Source organism: Saccopteryx leptura, chromosome 7 (assembly GCF_036850995.1).
Source record: "Saccopteryx leptura isolate mSacLep1 chromosome 7, mSacLep1_pri_phased_curated, whole genome shotgun sequence".
In the NCBI taxonomy this organism is placed as follows: Eukaryota; Metazoa; Chordata; class Mammalia; order Chiroptera; family Emballonuridae; genus Saccopteryx; species Saccopteryx leptura.
In genome coordinates, this window is record NC_089509.1 from 43,418,756 (window position 1) to 43,443,652 (window position 24,897).

Here is a 24,897-nt window from a genome sequence, read left to right on the forward strand (position 1 = left end):
ATGTCTTCTTCTTGGGCAGCCTGGTACTTGTTCAGTGGGCTTATGATAAAATGCCACAGCAGTAGGAAGAGAAGCTATGGATAGTTCCGCTGTCACTCTGGGCTCTTGACAGGGTATCCTACACTGGGAAAATTAGGCAGTGTTAGCTGGTTATAACATTATATCTCACCCATTCTATTATGAGAGAGGCAGAAAAAGAATTTGAATTTTCTTTCCCTACTCACCATACTTGCTTGATCTGTGCACTCATCGCATACCACAATGCATTGCTGCTTCCTGAGGAAAAGGAACAGGGCAATGGGCTGATGCCCAGGGACTGACTACATCACCTGTGTGCTGCCGTCCTTATAAAATGGAGGAATGGCCTATTGAAGACTGCGGTGTATCTTGAACTGGGAGATAATATGTTGTAAAATTGGATGCAATTTTACAGATGGTGGTTTTGCTCTGAAGCAGTGACCAATTTATGATGTAGTTTCTCAACACTGACAGAATAGGTACATAGATGGGCCAATAAGTACAAGTGAGAATGGCGCTTTTCATAATTAAACAGAAAGGCCCATTGTGAAATTGTTTCCCATCCCTGAGATGGGAAACTTCTAATGGTTTTAACTTCTAATATCTTTAACTTCTAACGCTTTCACCAGGAAGACAGTATATTGATAGTTACATTGCATTAGGAGCTGATGCACGTTACTGCCTTCTGGGGTTTACCAGATCACTAAGCACATAGGAAAAAATAAGGTTACAGTACTGGCTGGAGCAACTGACTCATCAAAAGAAAAAAGGACTGCTTTTTTTTTTTTAACTTAGAAATTAAATTTCATGGGGTGACACTGATCAATCAGAGTGCATAGGTTTCGAGTAAACATTTCTCTAGCGCATGAACTGTTGATTGCATTGTGCTGCTCAGCTGAGGCCGGGAGAGTAGATGGGATCCAGGGAACTCCCAGGACACCTCTGGCACTGCATGCCCAGTGGTAGAAGTCACCCTGCGCAAGCCAGTCCCTTAGAAACCAAAGCAGAAGTTTAGCCATGGAATAAAGAGCCTCGCCCAGCCAAGGTGCTGGCTGAAAGCAAAGGGCATGAGTAATGCATAGCAGAGAAAGGAAACTGCGAATTCATCCCGTCAGCTCAACCATTTACCGAGGGAGGTTGTCATCCTTGATAAGACACACACACACACAAACTAACTTTATTGGTGGTAAACTTTAAAATATCATTCATAGGTCATAGATATTGAGATAAACCATGGCAGGACTAGAGGATAATAGGGCAAAAAAATATCAAGTAGAGCTCTTGAATTTAGAGCTGGATGCTATAACAAATGAGACTTTAAGTTGATTTCCTTTAGTAATAGAGTGAGATGTTTTGAGTTGTAAAAGTAAAATTTGACAGTGTTAGGTGAAATTTTTGGTAGTTTTAGTATAGAAAAGAGGGTATTTGTTAATTTTGCTAAGTAAAATTGTGGACTGTAGGAGACACTTTCTCTTTCTTTTTTCCCTCGCTCTGAGCTCTCTTCCTCTTTTGAAGAAATCACACTGTCAGTTGATGTCAGATACGAGCTTTCCTAGCCTCCTTTGCATCTGACACATGAGCATTTGACCCGAGTTCAGCCCCTCAGATCCCTCACTTGGAAGCAGTGATGCAAAGAAGCAGGGCCTATGCAGATGCTGTTTAAGGCCACACAGCATGGCAGGAGTACGAACAAAGACAATGTGGCCAACAGTGATGCCCAGAGTCCCAAGACAGCAGAGGGGGAGGCAAGCCGTGGGCAGTGGTTGGACTCGCCGGGCTGATTCTGAGCTGGGAGTTGGGTGACAGCTTTGACACTTTATCTTCCCAGCTTCTGATATGCCAACCATTTTCAAAGCTTTGTTCTGCAGATGATTCTGTAAGCTACCCAAATATCTTTCAACATAATCTTTTTACTATAAAATTAAATTAAAAACAATTTCTGCTGTTTGCAAACCAGAACCCCGGTTAATACAAAAAGCCTCCACTGGATGCTTCCCAAGATTTCTTCCAGCTTTAAAATTATATGACTCTATAAAACTCACATTAAAATATATACAGAAAGACTGTAAAATATGCAAAGACTATAAACATGTTTCCTTCATAACTAAATAATAATTCTTATTCATTATTTCCGGATAGCTTTGTGTGTGTTTTGCAGTAGTTCCAAACAAAGGATACACATCAAGTGCTTGAAGCTATATTGTATCCAGTACAATGGTGGCACTTTGGGAAAGTTGCCATTATATTTCTCCCAAGCCATGGCTTTATATTGCCTTCATTTAACTATGACTGCTAAATTTATGCCTTCTCAGCCCTGTAGCTTTAGAAAATATTCCCAGAGTTTATATCTAAAAGGTCAATATTTCATTACCTGAAAGTGCTTAGTACAACTCCCTAGTTACGGGGTGAATGGTGAAGACATCAATACCTATACCATGGTCGCCTCCATTTCATTCACAAATACTGCATGTGGCCTTGGAGAGCACAGCATCTTTCCGCAGCGGAAGAGGAACAGCAAATCATGCACCTCTATGTATCGGTGCAAACATTGACTGCAAGAGAGATAATGCTGATTCCAACACCCAGTGACCAAAAAGAAACTGTCAAATATTTGTAGCACTAATGATGGGCCAAGATAAATGTCTGTGTTTCTGGGGAAGAAAATATGAGATAATTGGTTCTTGAAAAGACCAGAGCATTTGGCTGTTCCATTTATAAGTATAGTGTCTGTGGTCACTTTATTGACATATGAAAGAAAAACAATGGTGGGCACTGAAAGGATTCAATAATGCTCATTTTGTATAAACATGTATTACAAAGGCTGACTATTGCCTGCCCTCTACCAAACATATATATGATGACATTCCACCTTATATCTTAAATAAGTAACTGCAATAGACAGCTCAACTTGGAATGTAGTAGTAATCCAGTAGCTTTTTAAACAAGACTTCTAAAATCAAACATCAAAGCTGTAAACAATAAAGTAAAAGCAATCCAAACCACTGAACAACAGGCCTTCTCTAATTGCCACTGGTTTGGAAAATATCACAGATCTGAAGCTGGACTTGGATACCTGAGAAGATAAACTGTCGTCCAAGACCGCTAGAATGACCCTCAGCTGAGCCATGTCTGCCCAGCTGGTGCTCCGTCTGCCACTGGCACATGCTTGTTAGTTCATTTCCACGTTAAATAAATGTACATTGCTTTGTCCACACATTTCTTAGTCTCTCACTGTCAATGATGCTTCCTCAGCTATGATCCATTTAAGGAGCACTACAATTATGTCCAAATAATATGTGCATTCATGCCTCAACATATGAAAACACACACATATGTCCATAGTTATGTTATTATACTGATGAGCAGGTTCTAAGTGTTATTGCTACTTGACAAAATTACCTCTACGTGTTGGAGAATGGTATGTTGGCCATCAGTGGGGTCTTTTAAATTAATCTCTTAAATTAATGTTAATTTGTGAAACATATCTAACTTCAATTAAAAGGCAAAACAGATAGAATCACTAAGAATTCTATCTGCTTAATGCCTCACAGTAATCCCTGATTGACATCATTTGGCATCTCCACTTGGAATGGAGATTTGGTAATAGAGACTTAATAAACAAGAACATTCCCACTAATTTGGGGAAATCTCACACTGAGAGGCAAAAACATAAGATATGTTTGTTAAGTCTCTGTTGATGTCACTTTACTAAGCAAACTCTTTAAAAATCTCAAAGATTGGACTATGAACCCACTTTAAATGCCCTGAATGTCTTCCAACGCAACATGCTGAGTTTTGCATATTGTTAAGAACAGGCATGGAAAATAGAGAGAAACATCTGGTTTTACTACTTAGAGAACGCAATAACTGTCAATTCCGTGCTGTTGGCAAGCACCCCAAAGTACACACTAAATTAACAAAGCTAATTTAGTGTTAGGAAGACAGCTGGCTCTCGTTTCTTCCTTCCCAAATGGTCATGGCCATCTTAAACTTCAAATGTTTATTGTCTTGCAACCCAGAAAAACTCTCTTCTTTTGGAAATAATAACTAAAAACTAGTGTTGGTTACTATAGAAAGCAATGTTTTCTCCATTAAATGCACATTGTGTGTGTGTATGTGTGCATGCATACACACACACACACACACACACACACACACACACACACACACACCTCTGCTTGGAGAGAAACATCCAAGGTTTGTCCTCGCATAACATTTCTAGAATTCTTCTATGAATGTCAAGTTTCACCTGAACTATTTCAGTGAGGGTATAGCATTGAGAAAAGAGAAATTAGGTGTATTTCTACAAAAAGTGAGATATTCTTAAGAATTTAATAAATGATTTGGGGCCCATACTTCAGAAAGCATGCAAAGAACTCTGGTATGTTAGTTTTCAAACTTCACTGCACTTCAGAATTCCCCGATGATTTTAAAAAACTGTTGGGAAACCTCATTACCAGAGATCCTGATTGACTTGGTTGGGGGCCTAGCTTGGGCATCAGGACTTTAGAATTCTCCCCAGGTGATCCCACTGAATGGAACCACTGCTCTAGTATTACATTAACATTGACAAATGAAGTTCGTAATACCCCACGCCTTCCTTTGTAGGTTATGCCCAACCTCATTCAGTTTTCTGGTTATAAAACAATATCCAGAGGAACTTCTTAACCAAATAAATCTGCTTTCAGAGAGCTTTAAAATTATCATGTAGAATATATAGTTAAAAAGTTAACTATAGGCCCTGGCCGGTTGGCTCAGTGGTAGAGCGTCAGCCTGGCGTGCAGGAGTCCCGGGTTCGATTCCTGGCCAGGGCACACAGGAGAGGCGCCCATCTGCTTCTCTACCCCTCCCCCTCTCCTTCCTCTCTGTCTCTCTCTTCCCCTCCCGCAGCCAAGGCTCCACTGGAGCAAAGTTGGCCCGGGCGCTGAGGATGACTCTGTGGCCTCTGCCTCAGGTGCTAGAATGGCTCTGGTTGCAACAGAGCATTGCCCCCTGGTGGGCATGCCGGTGGATCCCAGTTGGGTGCATGCAGTAGTCTGTCTGACTGCCTCCCCGTTTCCAACTTCAGAAAAATACAAAAAAAAAAATTAACTACATTAAAACTATTACCAAGGAGGTAAATGGAAGAGGCAGACTATTAAATTACAAGGGACAGCAATAAATATAACTGAAATGCCACAATCATATCCATCCTTGTAAAAATAATCATTATTCAGAGAAAGGGGTGTGCATGTTAGCTGCAAGAGAGCTGAAATTCAGAAAAGTTACAGGTTGAACATTTTAACAAGCATTTATAACATGTCAACGATAAGAGGAGAGAGGCCTGTGTGCAGGAAGGGTGATCTAATTTCTGCTTGTTCACTCGGCAGCATTCAATGGAGATGGGAAGCAATGATGCTAAGGAAAGACTAAAAAAATGAGACATGACCATTACATGTTTGTTTTCAACTCCTCCCTGTGTGTGTCTAACATAAAGAATACTCAGTAGAGAAAAAGTATACATATATATTTGGCAGCCACCTGGCAGTGGAGGGTTAAGTGGCTGGTCTAACTGCAGATTCTGGCTCCCTTATGGAATTGATAACATGTTTTATATAAATTTCAAAGTATATATATGTATACTTTTTCTATATAAAATTACTCCAAAACAAAAGAAACATAAATTCACAGAACCATTGCGCTTACAGGATTACACACTGCAGTGACGAGGGCTGTGACATTGGCCCCAACGGGCCCCAGTGGGAAGGCTGTGGAAACGGTGCACTCAGTGCCCTGCTGGAAGCAAGAACCACTGTGCAAAAGAAGAGTTCAGCTTCCAGCTGTGGGAGGAAAAGGCCTTGGGAAGAGCCATTAGGAAGTCAAATGACAAGGTGGTGGGATAGCTAGAGAAGGACCTGGAATGCAGAATTTAGGCGGAACAAATTCTAAACATTATGGTAAAAAAATAAAAGAGAAGTATATGTTCTTATGTCTATTTTAAAGACTATTCCTGTTACCTGAAAAGAGTATCTTCTAGTTAATAGTCTTATATTTGGATTAGCATATTCACTTTTACACATTGCACATTACTTTCTTCTTGAAATTCAGTAAAAAAAAAAATGAAAAATATTTTTTATTTCTTATTTTTAAAAGTACTATGGGTTTTTCTTACTATCACAAGTGTATGCTCATTGTGGAAATTTTGGAAATAAAGAAGTATAAAAAATCAAAATCAAAACTATTCTTCATTTCATTACCTGGAGATAAAAACTGTCACCATAGGGTTATGGTTCTTTCCAGACTTTTTCTTTATATAGACATCACAGAAAGATAACGTTGAAAATATCAACTTCATCTATTTTATTGCTCCTGGAAATCATATTTCTCCATCCAAGTACTAACCAGGCCCGACCCTTCTTAGCTTCCGAGATCAGACGAGATCGGGCTCGTTCAGGGTGGTATGGTCGTAGACTAGAAATCATATTTCTCTTCGATCATTTCACTGGTATGGCAGAGAGGAGTAGGTGAAGTTCTCAGCACCAGCTCCACCCCCTTCCTACCCCTTATGGATCAAACTGTGCTGATTGGGGGTTGAGCAGAAATACTGGGATAGCTATGGGAGGATCCAGGAACATGAGGCTGGTTCCCCCTTTCCTGATATAAAATGTCTCCCAGGAAAGCCCTGCATTCCACAGGGTGTGCTGTCTAGCATGACACAGAAGCAGAGAGAAGTGTTTAGAGAGTATGTGAGAGAACATTTGTTTCTCACTGCACGCACAAGGTCTTATTTGGAAGCACGTGCAGGGAGCAAGACCTGGAGGAGGAGGAGACCTCCGGACCAGAGGCAACGGCAAGGTCGGAAGCAGCATGTGTTTGCCCACACCCTAAGACTAAGTGGGTCCATTCATGTTGCCAGTGAATTGCATAAGGACCAAAGCCATTTCCAATACAAGAGCTACCAAGGACATTCTGGCAAAGCTAGTGAAGACCCTGAAAGATGCAAGATTAGAAAAATAGCAGAGTTTGAAATTTATATAAAACGTGTTATCAATTCCATAAGGGAGCCAGAATCTGCAGTTAGACCAGCCACTTCACCCTCCACCGCCAGGTGGCTGACAAGCTTCCCGGGCACCGCCACTGGTCAGTATGATGCCCCATAACCATGTGACATATTGTCACTACTCCAAATTTAAATGTGCTGAAAGTGCAAAACATACAGAAGACTTCAAAGACTTCATATGAAACAAGCATTGTAAAATATCTCAATAATTTTATATTGCTAGCATACTGAGATGATAATGTTTCTGAATATATTGGGTTAAATAAAATGTATTATTAAAGAAATTTTATCTTTTTTTACATTTTTAAATGTGGTTACAGGAAAATTTTAAATTATATATGTGATTTACATAATATTTCTATTGGATAGTACTGCCTTGTACCCTGGGGAGCTGAAGGGATGAGGTGAATTGTGAGGGTGGTGGGACCCTGTGGGGCATCAGAACCAGCAGGCTGACCAGCTACCCACCCTTCCATTGGAGGAGGCGGTCTGAGCTCCAGGAGAGAGATTATACTTTACCCCCCCCCACACACACACACACACAAAGAGATAGAGATAATCCAAAATGAAAGAGCTTAAAATGTTTTAATTAAAATTTTTTTGTCCTTCAATAGAAAATTGGATAAAGAAGATGTGATACATACAAATAATGAAATACTACTCAGTCATAAGAAATGATGACATATTGCTTTTTCGATAACACAGATGGACTTTGAGAACATTATACTAAGTGAACTAAGTAAATTAGAAAAAGCTAAGAACTACATAATTTCACCCACAGGTAGGATGTAAAACTGAGACTCATGAACATAGATAAAAGTGAAGTGGTTACCAGGGGGAAGTATAAAGGAGAAGAAGCAGAAGATAGAGGGACAAATATATGGTGATGAGAAAAGATTTGACTTTGGGTGATGGGTACACAACACAATCAACAGTTCAAATGCTGTAGAAATGTTCACCTGAAACCTATGTACTCTTACAGATCAATGTCATACCATTAAATTTAATTTCTGAATAAAAAAATCTCAGAAATAAAACTTTTCCATCTTTCTTCACTACCTTGAAGAAAAGGGCTTATAAAGAAATTGAGGCCAGGCCCTGGCCGGTTGGCTCAGTGGTAGAGCATCGGCCTGGCGTGTGGGGGACCCGGGTTCGATTCCCGGCCAGGGCACATAGGAGAAGCGCCCATTTGCTTCTCCATCCCCCCCCCTCCTTCCTCTCTGTCTCTCTCTTCCCCTCCCGCAGCCAAGGCTCCATTGGAGCAAAGATGGCCCGGGCGCTGGGGATAGCTCCTTGGCCTCTGCCGCAGGCGCTAGAGTTAGTCTCTGGTCGCGGCAGAGCGACGCCCCGGAGGGGCAGAGCACCCCCCCCCTGGTGGGCAGAGCGTTGCCCCTGGTGGGCGTGCCGGGTGGATCCCGGTCGGGCGCATGCGGGAGTCTGTCTAACTGTCTCTCCCCATTTCCAGCTTCAGAAAAAAAAAAAAAAAAAAAGAAGTTGAGGCCTGACCTGTGGTGGCACAGTGAATCGAGCATCAACCTGGAAATGCTGAGGTCGCCAGTTCAAAACCCTGGGCTTGCCCGGTAAGGCACATATGGGAGTTGATGCCTCCTGTTCCTCCCCCTTCTCTCTTTCTCTCTCTCTGTCTCTCTTCTCTAAAATGAAGAAATAAAAATAATTTTTAAAAAATAAAGAAGTTGGGGTCAGTTACTATTCTTTACACATTTGGGATTGGTGTGAGTGAATATTTGACCTTGGTACAAATGAAAGTCTTTTATAGAATTGATATCATACTTTATGTAAATTTGGAACCTGGTTTTTATCATCTTGCATACGTTAATATTCATCTCTCCCAACGGGTAAAAAACTACGTTGCTTTGTAAAACAGATTTTTAAAGTAATGCTGAAGTAGAATACTATTTTGCAATAAAAAGAAAAAAAGTAATCACACATGCTATAACATGAATGGGCCTCAAAACGCAGCGCTCAGGGAAAGAACTCAGATGCATCGCATTCATACCAGATGTCCAGAAAAGGCAAATCTAGAGAGACAGAAACGGGTCAGCGGTCCCTGCAGCTGGGAGTGGGATTGGGATTTAATGCAAATGGGTAAGGGGGGTGAGGTAAATGATCTAAAATAGGACAATAGTGATAACTGTTCCACTATAAAAATTCACTAAAAATCATCTAATTATACAACTAAAATGGAAATGTATGAGTTATTTTTCAATAAGGAGGCTTTCACTGTTAAATGTAGCAGTGTTAGCAGCCTCCCATAAGCAAGCTGAATTTTTGCACATTTTTATGCAATGACCTGGGAAATAGAGATATAGAAAATGAAAACTATTAGCAACTTTGCCTTTGGCAAGCACCACAGTATCCACCAATTTATTGTTAGTACATCAAAAATTAAATTTAAACATTTAGTAACTGGATAATTAAAACATATTTCAAATCTTGTATAATGTGGCCAAAGATAGAAAAAAAAGCCTATAGTCAAATAAATTTATTAGAAAACAAAAAAAAACTGAAAACAAAATAACTAAAGCTTTCAACCCAAAAGGACAGAAGCAGCTCAGTAATGTTCAGGATCGTGCTTTTTTCTCTGTCTTCCCTCCAACTCCATCCCTAATAAAATGAGTCACCATGTTACCTAATCTAAACACTTCATCAACACCTGTCACATCCGCATCCCCACTGCCACTTCCTACCTGAGGCACTTTTTCTGACATTACTACAAAAGAAAATTTATTATTGGCTTCTTGGGTCACCAGTTTCTACTTATTCCAAAATGATATCAAAGCCTTCACCAGGAAAAAAAAAACCTGTAAAATTTTCTGAAGAACCTAAAATAATACTTGAACTGAATAGCTTACAGCTATTATGGAAGCATGATCCTAGATTAGAGATTAAAGTTAGTATATATATCAGCTCTCTTTTACAAAATTTCAGTGAAAATATCAACAGGATTTTTAAAGTAAAATTTTACGTAATAACTAAGATATTTTTGGAAAAAAACAACAATGAGTAAACACTTGTTCTATCAGATGGCAAACAGAATAATTAAAACAGCACGGTGTCCATATAAAAATATAAACATAGATCATTTTTTATTTTATCTAATCAAGAGTCCATATGGATATAAAAGCATAATTAGAAGTATAATATATACTAAAGATAGCATATCAAATCAGTGGGTAAGAATGAATCATCAAGTAATTGGCATTGAGACAAGTGACTGTCACTTTAGACCAAAAATTGAAAGTCAGACACTTACCTCTTATCATTCATGAAAATAAATTCCAGATGGCTAAATTTTAGAAGAAACGTGGATAATATGGAGTATTTTGAAGTAATTAGCTCCGTAGATCCATTTACAGGGATATCATGTATCATTCTGAAGTATGTACATCATAAAGCGATGTACAGTCAGGAGCATAAAGGGGGATGATGTCCAGCTCTGCCTGGACTTGCCAAGCTTTGTGCCATGGTTTCAGATGGGCATATTTTATTTTTCTAATTTGTCTACTTCTAATAAGGGAATTATGTACTTTGCCACCAGAAGGAAGCCTCTTTTTTAATTGATACAATAAACTTATATACCAGCAACAACCAATAACTAGTCGTTAATAGTAAATAGGTAATTTGTACATTTTTAACTATTTTTTTTTACACAAATCATTGCTATAAACAAAATGAGTCCCTTCAAAATTCCTATGCTGAAGTCCTAACTCCCAGTGTGATGGTATTTGGAAGTGAGGCCTTGGGGAAATAATTATATTTAGGTGAAATTATGAGAATGTGCCCTTATAATGGGATTAGTGCCCTTATTAGAAGAGGTTTAAAGATCTAGCTGTCCTCCTCTCCCTGCCTTATGAGCACAAAGCAGGAAGCCAGCTTGTCCATATGCCAGGAATAGAGTTCTCACCAAAAACCAACCATGAGGCTACTTGTTGTTGAACTTCTAGCCTCCAGAACTGTGAGAAAATAATTTTAGTTGTTTAAGTCACTACTTATGGCAGGAGGAGTTAGTACAGTGATATGTTTTTGTAAAATTTATTGGCTTCTTGTTGTTCTTAAATTCATTTTTATGTAGGTACATATGAGTGCCATATATACATATGTGTATTAAATGACTGATAAGGGAAATGATTTCTACAGAAGAGATTGTATGAAGACAGTGATCAGGGTGACTTTTGATTTAACCTTAACGTTTTACTTGTTATAAGAATGTCCTCATTACATGTTGTATCTAAAATATTTAAAATGCTTAATATTTTGAGAAAAATTTGTTAGAAGGTGTCTCATGTTTTATAGAGTTAATTGATAGCAATCACTTATATTTAATGTATATTTTCTATGTTTTAGGTAGTGAATATGTTAATATGTTAATTCAGGAGAAGACAAGATGGCACTGGAGTAGACGGACGTACCAACATCTACCTCCCAGAACCAAAGTGGATTACAAACTAATTTTAAAAACTATCATCTGGAAAAACCAACTTTGGACTAAACTAAGAGAACTCTTCAACCAAGGAACACTGAAGAAGCCACACCGAGACTGATAGGAAAAGCGGAAATGCGGAGAGGGCTGCCCAGCTCCCCAGAGCAGTGAACGGCAGCTGGGAGAGACTTGCGTGGCGGGAAATGAGTTTAGCAGAGAGGGGAGGGTCCTGAGCCCCAGGAACAAAGCCCCAGCCTACAGCCCCAGAGCCTAAAAGAGGTGTATGGACAGTATTTAGCTGGAAACAACACAGGATACTGTTTGTGAGAAAGAGACTGATTTCTCAGACCCAGGATTCTTCTTAAAGGGACCACGCAGAAAACCTCTCTCACAACCACTCACCCAGGGCTCTGGGGGATGGGAAGAGAGGAGAGGACCAGAGTAGCAGGAAGAGAGTGTAATCTAGGAGGCACAGGAAGAAACACTTTGAGAGTGAGCCACCCTAACCCCTGGGATGAATCACTCCCCAAATCTGAAGTGAATATTTCCCCTGGAAACAGCAATACCAGCAAAGGGAAGCAGGACACCAGCCAAACAAGCTCTCCCTTAGCACTCAGAGCAGAGTCGCTTAGAAGGAGGGAGCTTTCAGGACTACAGTAGTGAGTCTTAGGGTCTGAGCTGCAGCACCCCCACCCACATGGCTGAGGGCTCGCCCGAGGGCAGGCGGCGGTGGGACATGGAAGTGCGGTTCTGTTGGCAAGGGCAGAAGCCAGCTGGTCACCACTGAGGCCCAGGTGTGAGCTTAGTCTTGCCCCGCTGGGGAGGAGGGGGCATGCAAAAGTGGTCAAGTCCAGCTGTGAGCTGCCTGTAATCCAGCCTGTGGGGGTGAAGGGCAGGAACCCCAGAAGGGGTGGAGACCAGCCCTTGAGCAAGGGCACAGGAGCATAGCCTTGCCCTGCCCGCGGAACCAAGGCTTGTGGCTTGACTTGAGAGCCAGCTCATCCCATGGGGATGAAGCCAAAAACCCAGAACAGGCAGAGTCCCGCTACTGAGCATGGGCACGCAGTCCCGCCTGGCCTGTGGAGCCAAGGCTTGCAGCCGTCCCACGAGTGGGCTCCTCCTGCAAGGGCGGGGCAAAAGCCCAGAAACAGGCGGAGACCTGCAGCTGAGCAAACATGCTCACCACTGCCCTCAGGGCCGAGCATAATGCCACCCATGGGGGTGGGGCAAAGGACAAGGCCCCAAGGCTTGTACACCTGAGCACTTGATCACAGCCACTCCCATGAAGGAGAGGCAGAAACCACAGCAACAGCCCCAGTGGGCAGGCACTGGCAACGCCCATACCCAAATGCCCTAGGCAGTAACAGCAGAGGGGGCGGCAGGCCTGCAGACAGACCAGATCTAGGGAACAGAGGCCACACCCAGTGGACTCCAGTGGCCAAAACCTTCCTTTACACAGTGAAAATGAGAAGGCAGAGAAATGCAACACAAATGAATCAAGAGAAATCCCCAGAAAAGAACCTGAATGAGTCAGATATAACCAAATTACCAGATGCAGAGTTTAAAATAACAATTGTTAAGATGCTCAAAGATATTAGAACAGCAATAGATGGTCATTACAAACACCTAAATAGATAGCAAATATAAAAAAGGACATTGAAATAATAAAAAACAATCAGTCAGAAATGACAAATACAATATCAGAAATGAAGAACACAATGGAAGGAATTAAAAGCAGAGTGGATGAAGCTGAGAATAGAATCAGCGAGTTAGAGGACAAGATAAATAAAGGCACAGAAGCAGAGCAGAAAAAAGAAAAGAGACTCAAAAAGTTTGAGGAAACTCTAAGAGAGCTCTATGACAACATGAAAAGAAATAACATCCGCATCATAGGGGTTCCTGAAGAAGAAGAGAAAGAACAAGCGATAGAGACTTTGTTCAAGCATATCATAGCTGAAAACTTCCCTCAATTAAGGCAGGAAAATATCTCACATGTTCAAGAATCACAGAGCACTCCATTAAAGAGAAACCTAAAGAAATCAACACCAAGACACATCTTAATTAAAATACCAAAGCTAAGTGATAAAGAGAAAATATTAAAAGCTGCTAGAGAAAAAAAGACTATCACCTACAAAGGAGCCCCCATAAGGATGACTTCCAACTTCTCAACAGAAACACTTGAGGCCAGAAGGAAATGGCAAGAAATATTCAAAGTAATGCAGAACAAGAGCCTACAACCAAGACTACTTTATCCAGCAAGGCTATCATTTAAAATTGAAGGAGAAATAAAAAGCTTTACAGACAAAAAAAAACTAAAGGAATTTACTACAACCAAACCAAGGCTGCAAGAAATGCTAAGGGGCCTGTTGTAAACAGATCAAAGGAGAAAAAGAATATAGCAAAAGAGGAATACAGTTTTAAAGAATAAAATGGCAATAAACAACCACATATCAATAATAACCTTAAATGTAAATGGATTAAATGATCCGATCAAAAGACATAGGGTAGCTGCATGGATAAGAAAACTGGACCCCCCAAAAAATAAAAAAAAATAAAGAAAACTGGACCCATACATGTGCTGTCTACAAAGACACACCTTAAAACAAAAGATGCACATAGACTGAAGATAAAAGGATGGAAAAAATATTTCACGCAAATGGAAATGAAAAAAAAGCTGGGATAGCAATACTTATATCAGACAAAATGGACTTTAAATATGTTAATTCAATATTTTATTTATTCATGTAATAATCCTATGAAGTAGATAACAGTTATATCTTCATTGTACAGATGAAGAACTGAAGTTCAGAGAAGTTAAATGACTTAGCCAAGTTCACACAGCTCTAAAGGGTAGAGCCAGTATTCTAAAGCTGAGAACCTGATTCGAGACTCAAGCTTTCCCTCTTAACCTTTATGACATTAGGAAGTGAAAATATGGCATCAGGAAATTTAAAGGGTAACAGAAACTTTGGCAGTAATTTCAATAACATAATGAGCCCAAAAGATGTAATCGATTGAGAAGGGAAATATAATTCATAAATAAAATGAATTGTTATTTTTATAATAATGTTGAAGCACATGAAATTATGGCTATTTAGCCACTTTTGACACACAAAAATGCAAATTGCTTATGGTTCAACCTAATATATGTGCTAATTTATGAATATTGTTTTCAAGAAACTTTGTCTTAGAATTTAAAAAATAGGAAAAGAAAATAAAGAACAGAGGTTTCCAAACCATCAAGGCTATGTGGTTGTGTTTTTCACAGACCTTATTCTAACATGAGAAAAATGTGCCTACAATTATAATATCAGATATGAGATTTATAAGTTGTATTTTAGTAATAGAGAAAAACATTTTAATGAATCAACCAATTTCTTAGTTTCAGGATAGTTATGAAAAAAATACAACTTCTAGTTCAGAGAAGCAAAAGCTACCAGCAATTTTTACATGCTGAACTTCATTTCCCTAAGTCACAGAATGAGAATCATGCTTCTATCTACAACATAATTCAGAATTTTCTGTGAAATTTCCTGAAATATTATTCTGATATTTTAATGGCCTTTCTCACTGATTTTCCACTGGCATGCAAACACTGGATTCATAAAAATCTTATTGTACATTTCACATGAGTTGAACATACAGACCATAGACCCTTCAGAGTCGATAGCTCATTTAGCCAGAAGAAGTATTCCAGTTCAATTTACAAAAGACAAAATAAAGCCTTGTAGAAGTTAAGAGAATGACTTACCCTAGGCATTACACTATGCAAGGAACATTTAACACTAAAACCCCCATCTTCTGGTTCCTAGTCCTTCGTAACCTTTTCACTATGTTATAACTGCTTATTTTTATCCTGTTGTGTAATGCAGATTAATCAGATTTTCTTTTTCTTCTTTTCAACTGGAGTTCTGAGTCAGCTAATCTTGATAATTATTGAAACAGGAAGCAAAAGACTAAAATGGCTCTGTAATCAAAAAGAAACTCTGTGGCTATGGGGAGAGATTATATTAGAAGCATGTCCGCTAGCTGCTGGGACCTCACATCTGTTCTGTTTTGTCCATTCCCTTTCATTCCTGTGGCTCACATTTGTTTCCCCAGCATAGTTTCAAACTATCTAGCCAGCTTTTGACCATCACCTTTGCCTTGTCCTTTAATACTCAGTGTCTTGTGAGTTTTTGTCTCTGACCCATGGCATGGCCTGTCTTCTGATTTCCACTTAGACCTTGGTTTGTGATTATTTAATTGGTTTTTAACTAGCTGTCTCACCTCTCAGCCTTGAACCTGGGTTTTGCTACATGCTTGGTTTTCTTTATAACAGATAAAACTCAACTCTAAAATTCTGAGATACCTGGAAAATAAAGAGCATCCTTACAATTTTCCTGGTATCTCTTGGAACTCCAGATTTACTCTGCAATCTTGTGACTGGAGTTTTAAGATACCTGCCTTATAGGTCACAAAGGAAGCTTCCTAGATACAAGTGAGCCTCACTGTATAAAATGGCCTTGTCTTCCGAAGATATTTATAAAGAGCAATTTTTTTAATTGCTTTATGTCAACAGCAAGATTAAACAGGAAGTACAGAATTCTGGACAAATTTTTTACATTGACCAGCTATAAAGAAAATTTATTGCCCTGGCCATTTGGCTCAGTGGTAGAGCATCAGCCCAGCATGTGGAAGTCCTGGGTTCAATTCCCAGTCAGGGCACACAGAAGGAGCAACCATCTGCTTCTCCACCTTTACCACTCCCCCTTCTCTCTCTCTCTCTCTCTCTCTCTCTTTATCTCTCTTTATCTCTTCTTCTCCCACAGCCATGGCTTGAATGGCTCAATCAAGTTGGCCCCGGGTGCTGGAGATGGTTGAGGAGCTAGCAGGAGTCTGTCTCTGCTTCCTCGCTTCCCAGGTAATAAGAAAAAAAGGAAAGAAATTGTATTGTGATTTATGTTATGAAATGAAAGATCTATCCTTAAATTATCTTTTGCAAAAGTCCGTTCAGGAGCTAGCAAAGCTACATAACTATGCCAGTTACTAATTTTTTGTCTCTTAGCTCCAAATCTACCCTTCATTGTTTAATCTATGAAAACAGAGCTGCACCTTATAATTGTTTATCCCATAAAGCTGACATAATATTACATCAGAAAAGACACTAAAGAAGAAAGCAGCTTCTGCCCCTCGTTCCAGTGTTTACTTTTGCTCCGATGACATGGCTGCCTACAGCATGTGTGAGAGACACCCAGTTGTGCTTGTGCCTATGAAGTTCCAGTGGCACCTGTTAATCACTTTCTCATCAAATTTCAGAGGCACTCCCATGGCCAGATTCCCAACAAGTCTTACAAGCATGCCAATGGTTGATATCCAGCTTTGGCCTCCTGCACCCAAGTAGAGTATTTCCTGCTTGTCTGCCAACTGTGAACAATATCAATTTGAGACTATCTAAGAACTCACCACCATGCAGTGAGCCACAACCACACCTTCTATAATAAGGTCTGAATCCCACCATGGAGAAGGGAAACAAACTTCTAAATTTGTTTCTCCCATGGGAGCCCTCCTTTGTCCTTGGGGTGTTCTTTAAAGTTTGCTTTATCCCTGTATGTAACAGATTTTCTGCCAGAATGAAAAATTCTTTCAAGTTTTTTTCTACTCAAATTGCTATGTTGTCCCTGTCTCTTCCACTGAACCTGATTAATACAGAAATGTTGGAAAAATAATTTTAATTTCTCAGTGTAGTCATTCATAAAATGAGAAGACAGGGTTTGTTGATCTTTCCAGTTCTAAAAAATATATTCTAGGAAATTCTGGGCTTTTACTATACGGGTATAGAAAAGTTAAATATATAAAATACAACACAGTATAATCATGTTCTGTCTTCCCCAGCCTCAGTCACAGCATTATTCTCATCTGAATAAAGCTTTCCGCTTTTTGGGTTAAAATATTAAGTCACAGGAGCAGCCAGTATCATTTTATGCACACAGGGGCAATCAGATACTATGAAATCTTCTGTGAGGTTTTAGTGAGGAGGCTATCTAAGGAACAAAATTCAAATACTAGAGATTCGTGTATGAATGAATATGAGAGTTTAAAATGCATCATAAGTATCAGTTTATCCATATAAATACTAGGAGTATACATTAAGTATAAAAAATTTTCTCACTGATAGTTTGTTCCAACACATGACAGAAGATTCCATTCGCCACCTCCATCACTACACAATTTAAAATTTTTCTTGTACCTTTCTCTGTCTTTTACCGACTGTTCCGCCATTAATTTCTTCAGTTCTTTTAGACGCTGAAGATCTCTCATTTCCATTTCTTGCGAATTCTGTTCTTTTTTAGCCCAGTATTTTCTTATCTAGTGTATAAATGTTACATAAAACTTAAATTAACAACAGATATATAAGAACGAGGAGAAAAGTTATAATAACATTCATTAACCATTGGTTCATATAACAAAGATGAAATTTAAATGGCACTTCATCCTGTTCATTTTTTAAATATGTGTACAACATATTGGCAACAGGAAAAATAAATTAAAACATGAAGAGTCACATTCTGAGAAACTGAACAGTTTAACAATTTTTGACGTGGAAATGTAACTTGTGCAGGGACCTAAGGTTTTAATCTATGGCTAAAATAATTGACTTTCAGGGAACCACAGTAAGAGCATATTATCGTCTCTGAAGTATATGATCTACCTGTTAGTCAAAAATATTTTTATCCTCTTTAGGTAATGCAGTCTTTAACAAATATAGCATTATATCTATTTTTACTTTAAAAGCATGAGTTTATTTATGCTAATGGACAGCAGGATGTTGAAAGCTTTCTGCTTCTGGGGAAGTGGCAGGAGATAGGTGGGAGGAAGGAAGAAAAGAAAAAATTAGCAGTGTTGTGATATATAGCAGTTATGACTTATGCGGTAAAATGAAGGACAAATTTATCAAGCTCAAAAAGGTGAAAGCACTGCTCTCGCCAGGCCTGCTTCACTGTCCTAGAGACAGAATGAGGAAACCAGAATACACATGTGCTATTTTCAGGGTGCTGAAACCATTTTTCAGGATGCTCCTGTCGATGGGACTATTGAAGCTCATGTTTATTGGACAGAGGCTCATTCACCACTCCGGCATGCCAAACTGTGTCTGGGTTGAGACTGGATCTTGCTAGTAAAAAAAAACGTAACTGACAGAATATAAAAACTAAGTGGCTTTTTGACTTGCCCTAGCAACATGGTTTCTGAGCCCTGGGAGGACCAAAAGGAACATGCGGAGCACCGTGGCCACAGCCACAGCGATGCTGCAGCAGAGCCCGCAATCCCGGCAGCCGCAGTAGCCACATCCATTCAACACTTAATGAATGAGGAGAGTAGCTCAAGGTAAAGTGATTCCACTTCAGAAATAATTGAGATCTGATTTGGAGAGAATAATTTGGATGAAGCAGAGACATAGCATCACCAAAGATGGAGAGTGAATGAGAGGACCAGGGAAGGAGAGAAAGAAAACGGACTTGGAAGGCGCATTTCAGAGTCCCAGCTCACCAGAGCCAGGGTGTTCTATCAGTGCCAGATACAGAACTGTTCACAGTGATCCTACAGTCTCCCTCTGGACTTTATAAATGATCTTTACTGCATTCTTTATACTTTTCTGTGTTACTTTATTGTTTGCAATGAGTATGTATTTATTTCTTCCATAGTCAGAGAAAAAAAAAGGTACTTCAAAATTAAAATTTGAAATAGAACAGATATTAGATTATTTTTCTCTCGTTTTCAACTGACCAGTGATGTTTGCTTACTCCCAGCATTGGCCTTGGAGGGACGTCAGTGGTCTTTCTGCCAACAATCCCTTGACTACAAGTTGACCCACCCCAGGTTGCTGGTATCCTGAGACTGTGACACCATTTGGTACACTGTCCTGTGTAGGCCCTAGCAGTATGTCACACCTGAGATTTTTTGACATCTCAAGACCAATTCTTTTCATATTGACTTTCTGGTATCCTCAGCTATTGTGGCACCATGAGTCAGTTGGACAACTTCTGTCTCTCTCTCTCTCTCTCTCTCTCTTTTTCTGTATGGATAACTCCTTCCCAGGTCTTTCAACCAGGCCCTCTGAAACCTCTGTGTCATCATACCACTAAATCCTTCATTTCTTTAACATCCAAACACTACTCCATGGTTTTGACTGAAATTCTCTTGAGCAAAGGAAGGAGGAGTATCTTCTAATACCCCATGTGCCAAGAGACTGGAAAATGGTTTGGTCATTTTTCTCCTAATTCAATGCTCCTGTCATGTACAACCCTTATTCCTTTGATGTTTACACCACCTGGCTATATCACCCTCCACCTATCCTTGTCACTGGCACATGTGGGTTTCTATGTTGCTCTCAGGTATTCAGCAAGAATTCAAATATATGATGATAATGTCAATAGATGCAGAAAAAGCATTTGATAAAATCCAATACCCATTTATGATCTAAACTCTCAGCAAAGTGGGAATATAGGGAACATACCTCAACATGAGAAAGGCCATCTATGACAAACCCAAAGCCAACATTATAATCAATGGGCAAAAATTAAAAGCAATCCCCTTAAGATCAGGAACAAGGCAGGGTGCCCCCTTTCATCACTCTAATTCAACCTATCAGTACTTCTAGAAGTCCTAGCCACAGCAATCAGACAAGAAGAAGAAATAAAAGGTATCCAAATTGGAAAAAAAAGAAGTAAAACTATCATTACTTGCGATGACATGATACTGTACATAGAAAGCCCTAAAATATCAGTCAAAAAACTACTAGACCTCATAAATGAATTTGGCAAGGTGGCAGGATATAAAATTAATATTAAAAAATCAATGGCATTTTTATACATCAACAATAAACTGTCTGAAAGAGAAATTAAGGAAACAATCCCCTGCATTACTGAAACAACAACAAAGTACCTAGGAGTAAATATAACTGAAGAAGTAAAAGACTTGTACTTGGAAAATTATAAAACACTGATAAAAGAAGTCAAGGAAGATACAAACAAGTGGAAGCATATACCGTGTTCATGAATAGGAAGAATAAACATTATTAAAATGTCTATATTACCCAAAGCAATCTATAACTTCAATGCAATTCCTATTAAAATACTAATGGCGTACTTCAAAGATATAGAATAAATATTCCAAAAACTTATATGGAACCAACAAAGAACACAAGTAGTCTCAGCAATCTTGAAAAGAAAGAATAAAGTGGGAGGTATCACACTTCCTGATATCAAGTTATACTACAAGGCCATTGTACTCAAAACAGCTTGGTACTGTCATAAGAACAGGCATACAGATCAATGGAACAGAACAGAGAACCCAGAAATAAACCCATGTCTTTATGGTCAATTGATATTTGTCAAAGGAGGTAAGAGTATACAATGGAGTAAAGACAGTTTTTTAACAAATGGTGTTGGGAAAATTTGACAAGTACATGCAAAAAAAATGAAACTAGACCACCAACTTACACCATTTACAAAAATAAACTCAAAATGGATAAAAGATTTGAATGTAAGTCGTGAAACCATAAACATCTTGGAAGAAAACATAGGCAGTAAACTCTCCGACATCTCTCATAGCAATATTTTTGCTGATTTATCTCCATGGGCAAGTGAAATAAAGGACAGTATGAACAAATGGGACATCAAACTAAAAAGCTTTTGCACAACAAAAGACACTATGAACAAGATAAAAAGACAACCCACACAATGGCAGAACATATTCACCAATACGTCTGATAAGGGGTTAATAACCAAAATTTATGAAGAACTTGTAAAACTCAACACCAGGAAGATAAATAATCCAATCAAAAAATGGGCAAATGAAATGAACAGACACTTCTCTAAAGAGGACATAACAGATGGCCAATAGACAAATGAAAAAATGTTCAACACCACTAATCATTAGAGAAATGCAAATTAAAACCACAATGACATACCACCTCACACCTGTCAGAATGGTGCTCATTAACAAAACAACACAGAATAAGTGCTGGCGAGGATGTGAAGAAAAGGGAACCCTCCTGCACTGCTGATAGGAATGCAGACTGGTGCAGCCATTGTGGAAAACAGTATGGACATTTCTCAAAAAATTAAAAATGGAACTGCCTTTTGACCCAGCCATCCCACTTTTAGGAATATATCCTTAGAACACTATATCACTGATTCAAAAGAAGAAATGCACCCCCATGTTTATGGCAGCATTGTTCACAATAGCGAAGATCTGGAAACAGCCCAAGTGTCCATCAGTGGACGAGTGGATTAAAAATCTATGGCACATATATACAATGGAATACTATGGAGCCATGAAAAAGAAGGAAATATTACCTTTTGCAACAGCATGGGTGGACCTGGAGATTATCATGCTAAGTGAAATGAGCCAGGCAGAGAAAAAAAAATATCATATGATCTCACGGAATAGAGGCAGAGATGGGGTCACAGTGACCAGAGAGACAGCAGTCAGAGGGAAGGGGGATGAGGAGATGGTATCAGAGAAGGTAAAGGGATTAGTGAAATTATATATACATAACACAGATATAAATAGCAGGATGGCAAATCCTAGAGGGAAGGGGGCAGAATGTTCGGGGGAGAGGGGCAAGGGGGTATAAAGGGGGACATGGGGTTTGGGGTGAGGGAGTTATATTTGGTGGGACACTTGAATATATGTAAAGAGAATAAATTAAAATTAATTTTAAAAAGAATTCAGATATGTGAGCCACAGCCACATAGGAGTTGTTGTCCAAAACAAGTCTTTCCACCTTCCTAGGCAACTTCAACACCTGTTTCAGTGCCTTTCCCAACTGCAAATCCTACAGTTCCACATCTTCCTCCATTCCACTGAGCGACCTCCTCTTCTAGGATCCTCTTAGCATCAAGAACAGTTCCAGTTTTTAATCTTTTTAATTATAGCTATTGAGCTTCTAATACAGACCTCATCTGTTGGAGAGTTTACTGCCTTGGTTAGTTAGTATACTTGTTCCTTCCCCCACCAGACAGCAAGAACTATGATTTGTTTACGTTGGCACTTCTAACAGCAACTAAAATATATAGAGCATAGTATATAACAAATAAACATTTGATTGATACATGAATTATACAACCGTAGCAACTGGTACCATTGTTATTGTTTCAACTGAATCTTCATTGACAATCAGCATTCTTTTTATGAATTCCTGGTCAGTGCCTCTCAATTCCTCATGGCGATATTCCAAAACCTGTTTACTATGTTAAATTCTATACCAACCTCCACTTTTCACTTTTATTAGAGGAAATGGAAATTCTAAAAGATACCTTCTTTGATGTCCTGCCCTTCAAAGGAAGAAGTGTCCTTTCTTCTATCCAAGACTCACCTGGGCTCCAGATCCTATTCCCCAATTCTATCTTCTCCATAACCTTACTCCATCATCTACTCCTCTCCCCTCTCTACGTTCAGCTTTTGATCTTTGTTGCTTCCTTTTACTCACATGACAATATACACAAATCTCACCCATCAACAAAAATCTAAAAGAACTTTCTTTAAACCACCAAGATTGTAGCAACATACCCTTCATTGTTCCCTTTTCTGTCAAGCATCTTATAATATTTACTGTACTCCAAATAGACTTTTCCTATTGTACTTCTCACTCATGGCATTCCTACTTTAGCCTTTCACTCCAAATTCACTACTCTCTCCAGTGATTTCCAAAGAATCAAACCAAATGATCCTTTTCAATCCTTATTTTATATGATGTATTTATATATTTAATTCTATCAACCCTTATCTGGAATCTTAAGACATTACTGACTTGGTATTCATTTGTTGAACAAACATTTATTGCGCACATCCTTTAAGCCAGATACTGTGTTATGTACTTGGAATATGGTGCTTAAAGAGAAGTAAATCCTCTGCCTCATTGAACTGACACTTTCTAGAAAGAGATAAATGAGTGAATAGCATATTATATATTAAGTTCTAAAAAGAAAATACATATGGTGATGATTTAGAAAAATGTAGGTAGAACTATTAGCATATTTTTAATGGCATTTGGATCAAAACTTGAATGATGAGTGAGACAACAATGGGAAGAGATAAAGGGAGATCTTCGCACTGCAGGAGGTGGGAATTTTAGGTGCAATAACACTAAGTGGGAAAGACCTTGCAGATGTCCGGACTGAGAAGAAGCCAGTGCATCTGGAGCAGGTGGTATGAGTTAAGACGGAGGTTGAGGCCTGACTAGGTGGGGCACAGTGAATAGTGTCAGACTGGGACGCAAATGACCCAGGTTTCGAACTTGAGTGAAGGCTCATCTGGCTTGAGCGCAGGCTCACCAGCTTGGGTGTGGGGTTGCTGGCTTAAGCCAAAGGTCACTGGCTTGAAGCCTAAGGTTGCTGGCTTGAGTTTAAGGTCACTGGCTTGAGCAAGGGGTCACTTACTCTGCTGGAGCCCCCGGTCAAGACACATAATGAGAAAACAATCAATGAACAACTAAAGTACCAGAGCAAAGGCTTGATGCTTCTCATCTCTCTCCATTCTTGTCTGTCTGTACCTCTCCCTGTCTCTCTCTGTCCCAAAAAAGAAAAAAAAAAGTTCAGATGGGCAAGATATATAGGGAATAGGTATTAGGTGAGGATTTAGTTCTAGAAGCAAGAAAAAGGTAATGCAGTGTTTGAAGCAAGAAGTGACATGATCTGGCAGACATTTTAAAAAGATAGCTCTGGATATTAAATGATGAACATATAATAGAGGAGAAAAGGACAAACAAGGAGACCAGATAGAAAAATAAGGCAAAAATGATCACTTGGAGTCAGGAAATGAAGTGAGATTGCTTCTTGGTCTCTTGGCTAAGATCAAGTGTAGGAAATGAAGTGTTTAAATGTGCTTCTGAGTGGAGTCACATGCTTATTGAGGGATTGGATATGAAGGCCGGTGGAAAAAGGAATCAAGAATGCCTAGGTTTTTGCTGGAGCAACTGATTGGATAATGGTACTAATAACTGAGGTGGAAGATTAGAAGAATAACAGGTTTGGAAAAGGAAGACAACCAGGAGATCAGTATTGAACATTAGACAGTTGACATAACTGTAAGACCTTTAAGTGGACATTCCATATAAACATCTGGAGGTATAGATGGGTGATTCAAGAGAGGATACAGTGCTGGAGGTCTAAACAAAGGAGAAAATCCACTTAAAATGTTATTTGATGCTACAGGACTGAATGAGGTCTCTAGGGTGAGAATGTAAGTAAAACAGAGAAGGTGGCCATGCGCTTACATACTTATTTTCCTTTTGCATGTTTTTCTGAACTAGAATAACTTTATTTTTATTTTCTTCCTCCACTTGCCAATTTTAGTCTACCTGGAAAACCAGATCAAGGGGCATCTCCTCTTTGAATCTTCCTTTGAACCTTTCAAC

At 39.2% G+C, this 24,897-nt stretch overlaps 1 protein-coding gene across 2 annotated transcripts in view; it reads right to left on the minus strand.

Annotated features, from left to right (window-relative positions):
• Window positions 1-24,897, minus strand: part of CCDC148 (coiled-coil domain containing 148) — a 303,811-nt gene that overhangs the window by 45,852 nt on the left and 233,062 nt on the right. For both annotated transcript variants that reach the window (XM_066345458.1, XM_066345457.1), the window contains one exon: window positions 17,728-17,846. In XM_066345458.1, coding sequence (XP_066201555.1) covers window positions 17,728-17,846 — 119 coding nt within the window. The remainder of the gene's footprint in view (window positions 1-17,727; window positions 17,847-24,897) is intronic.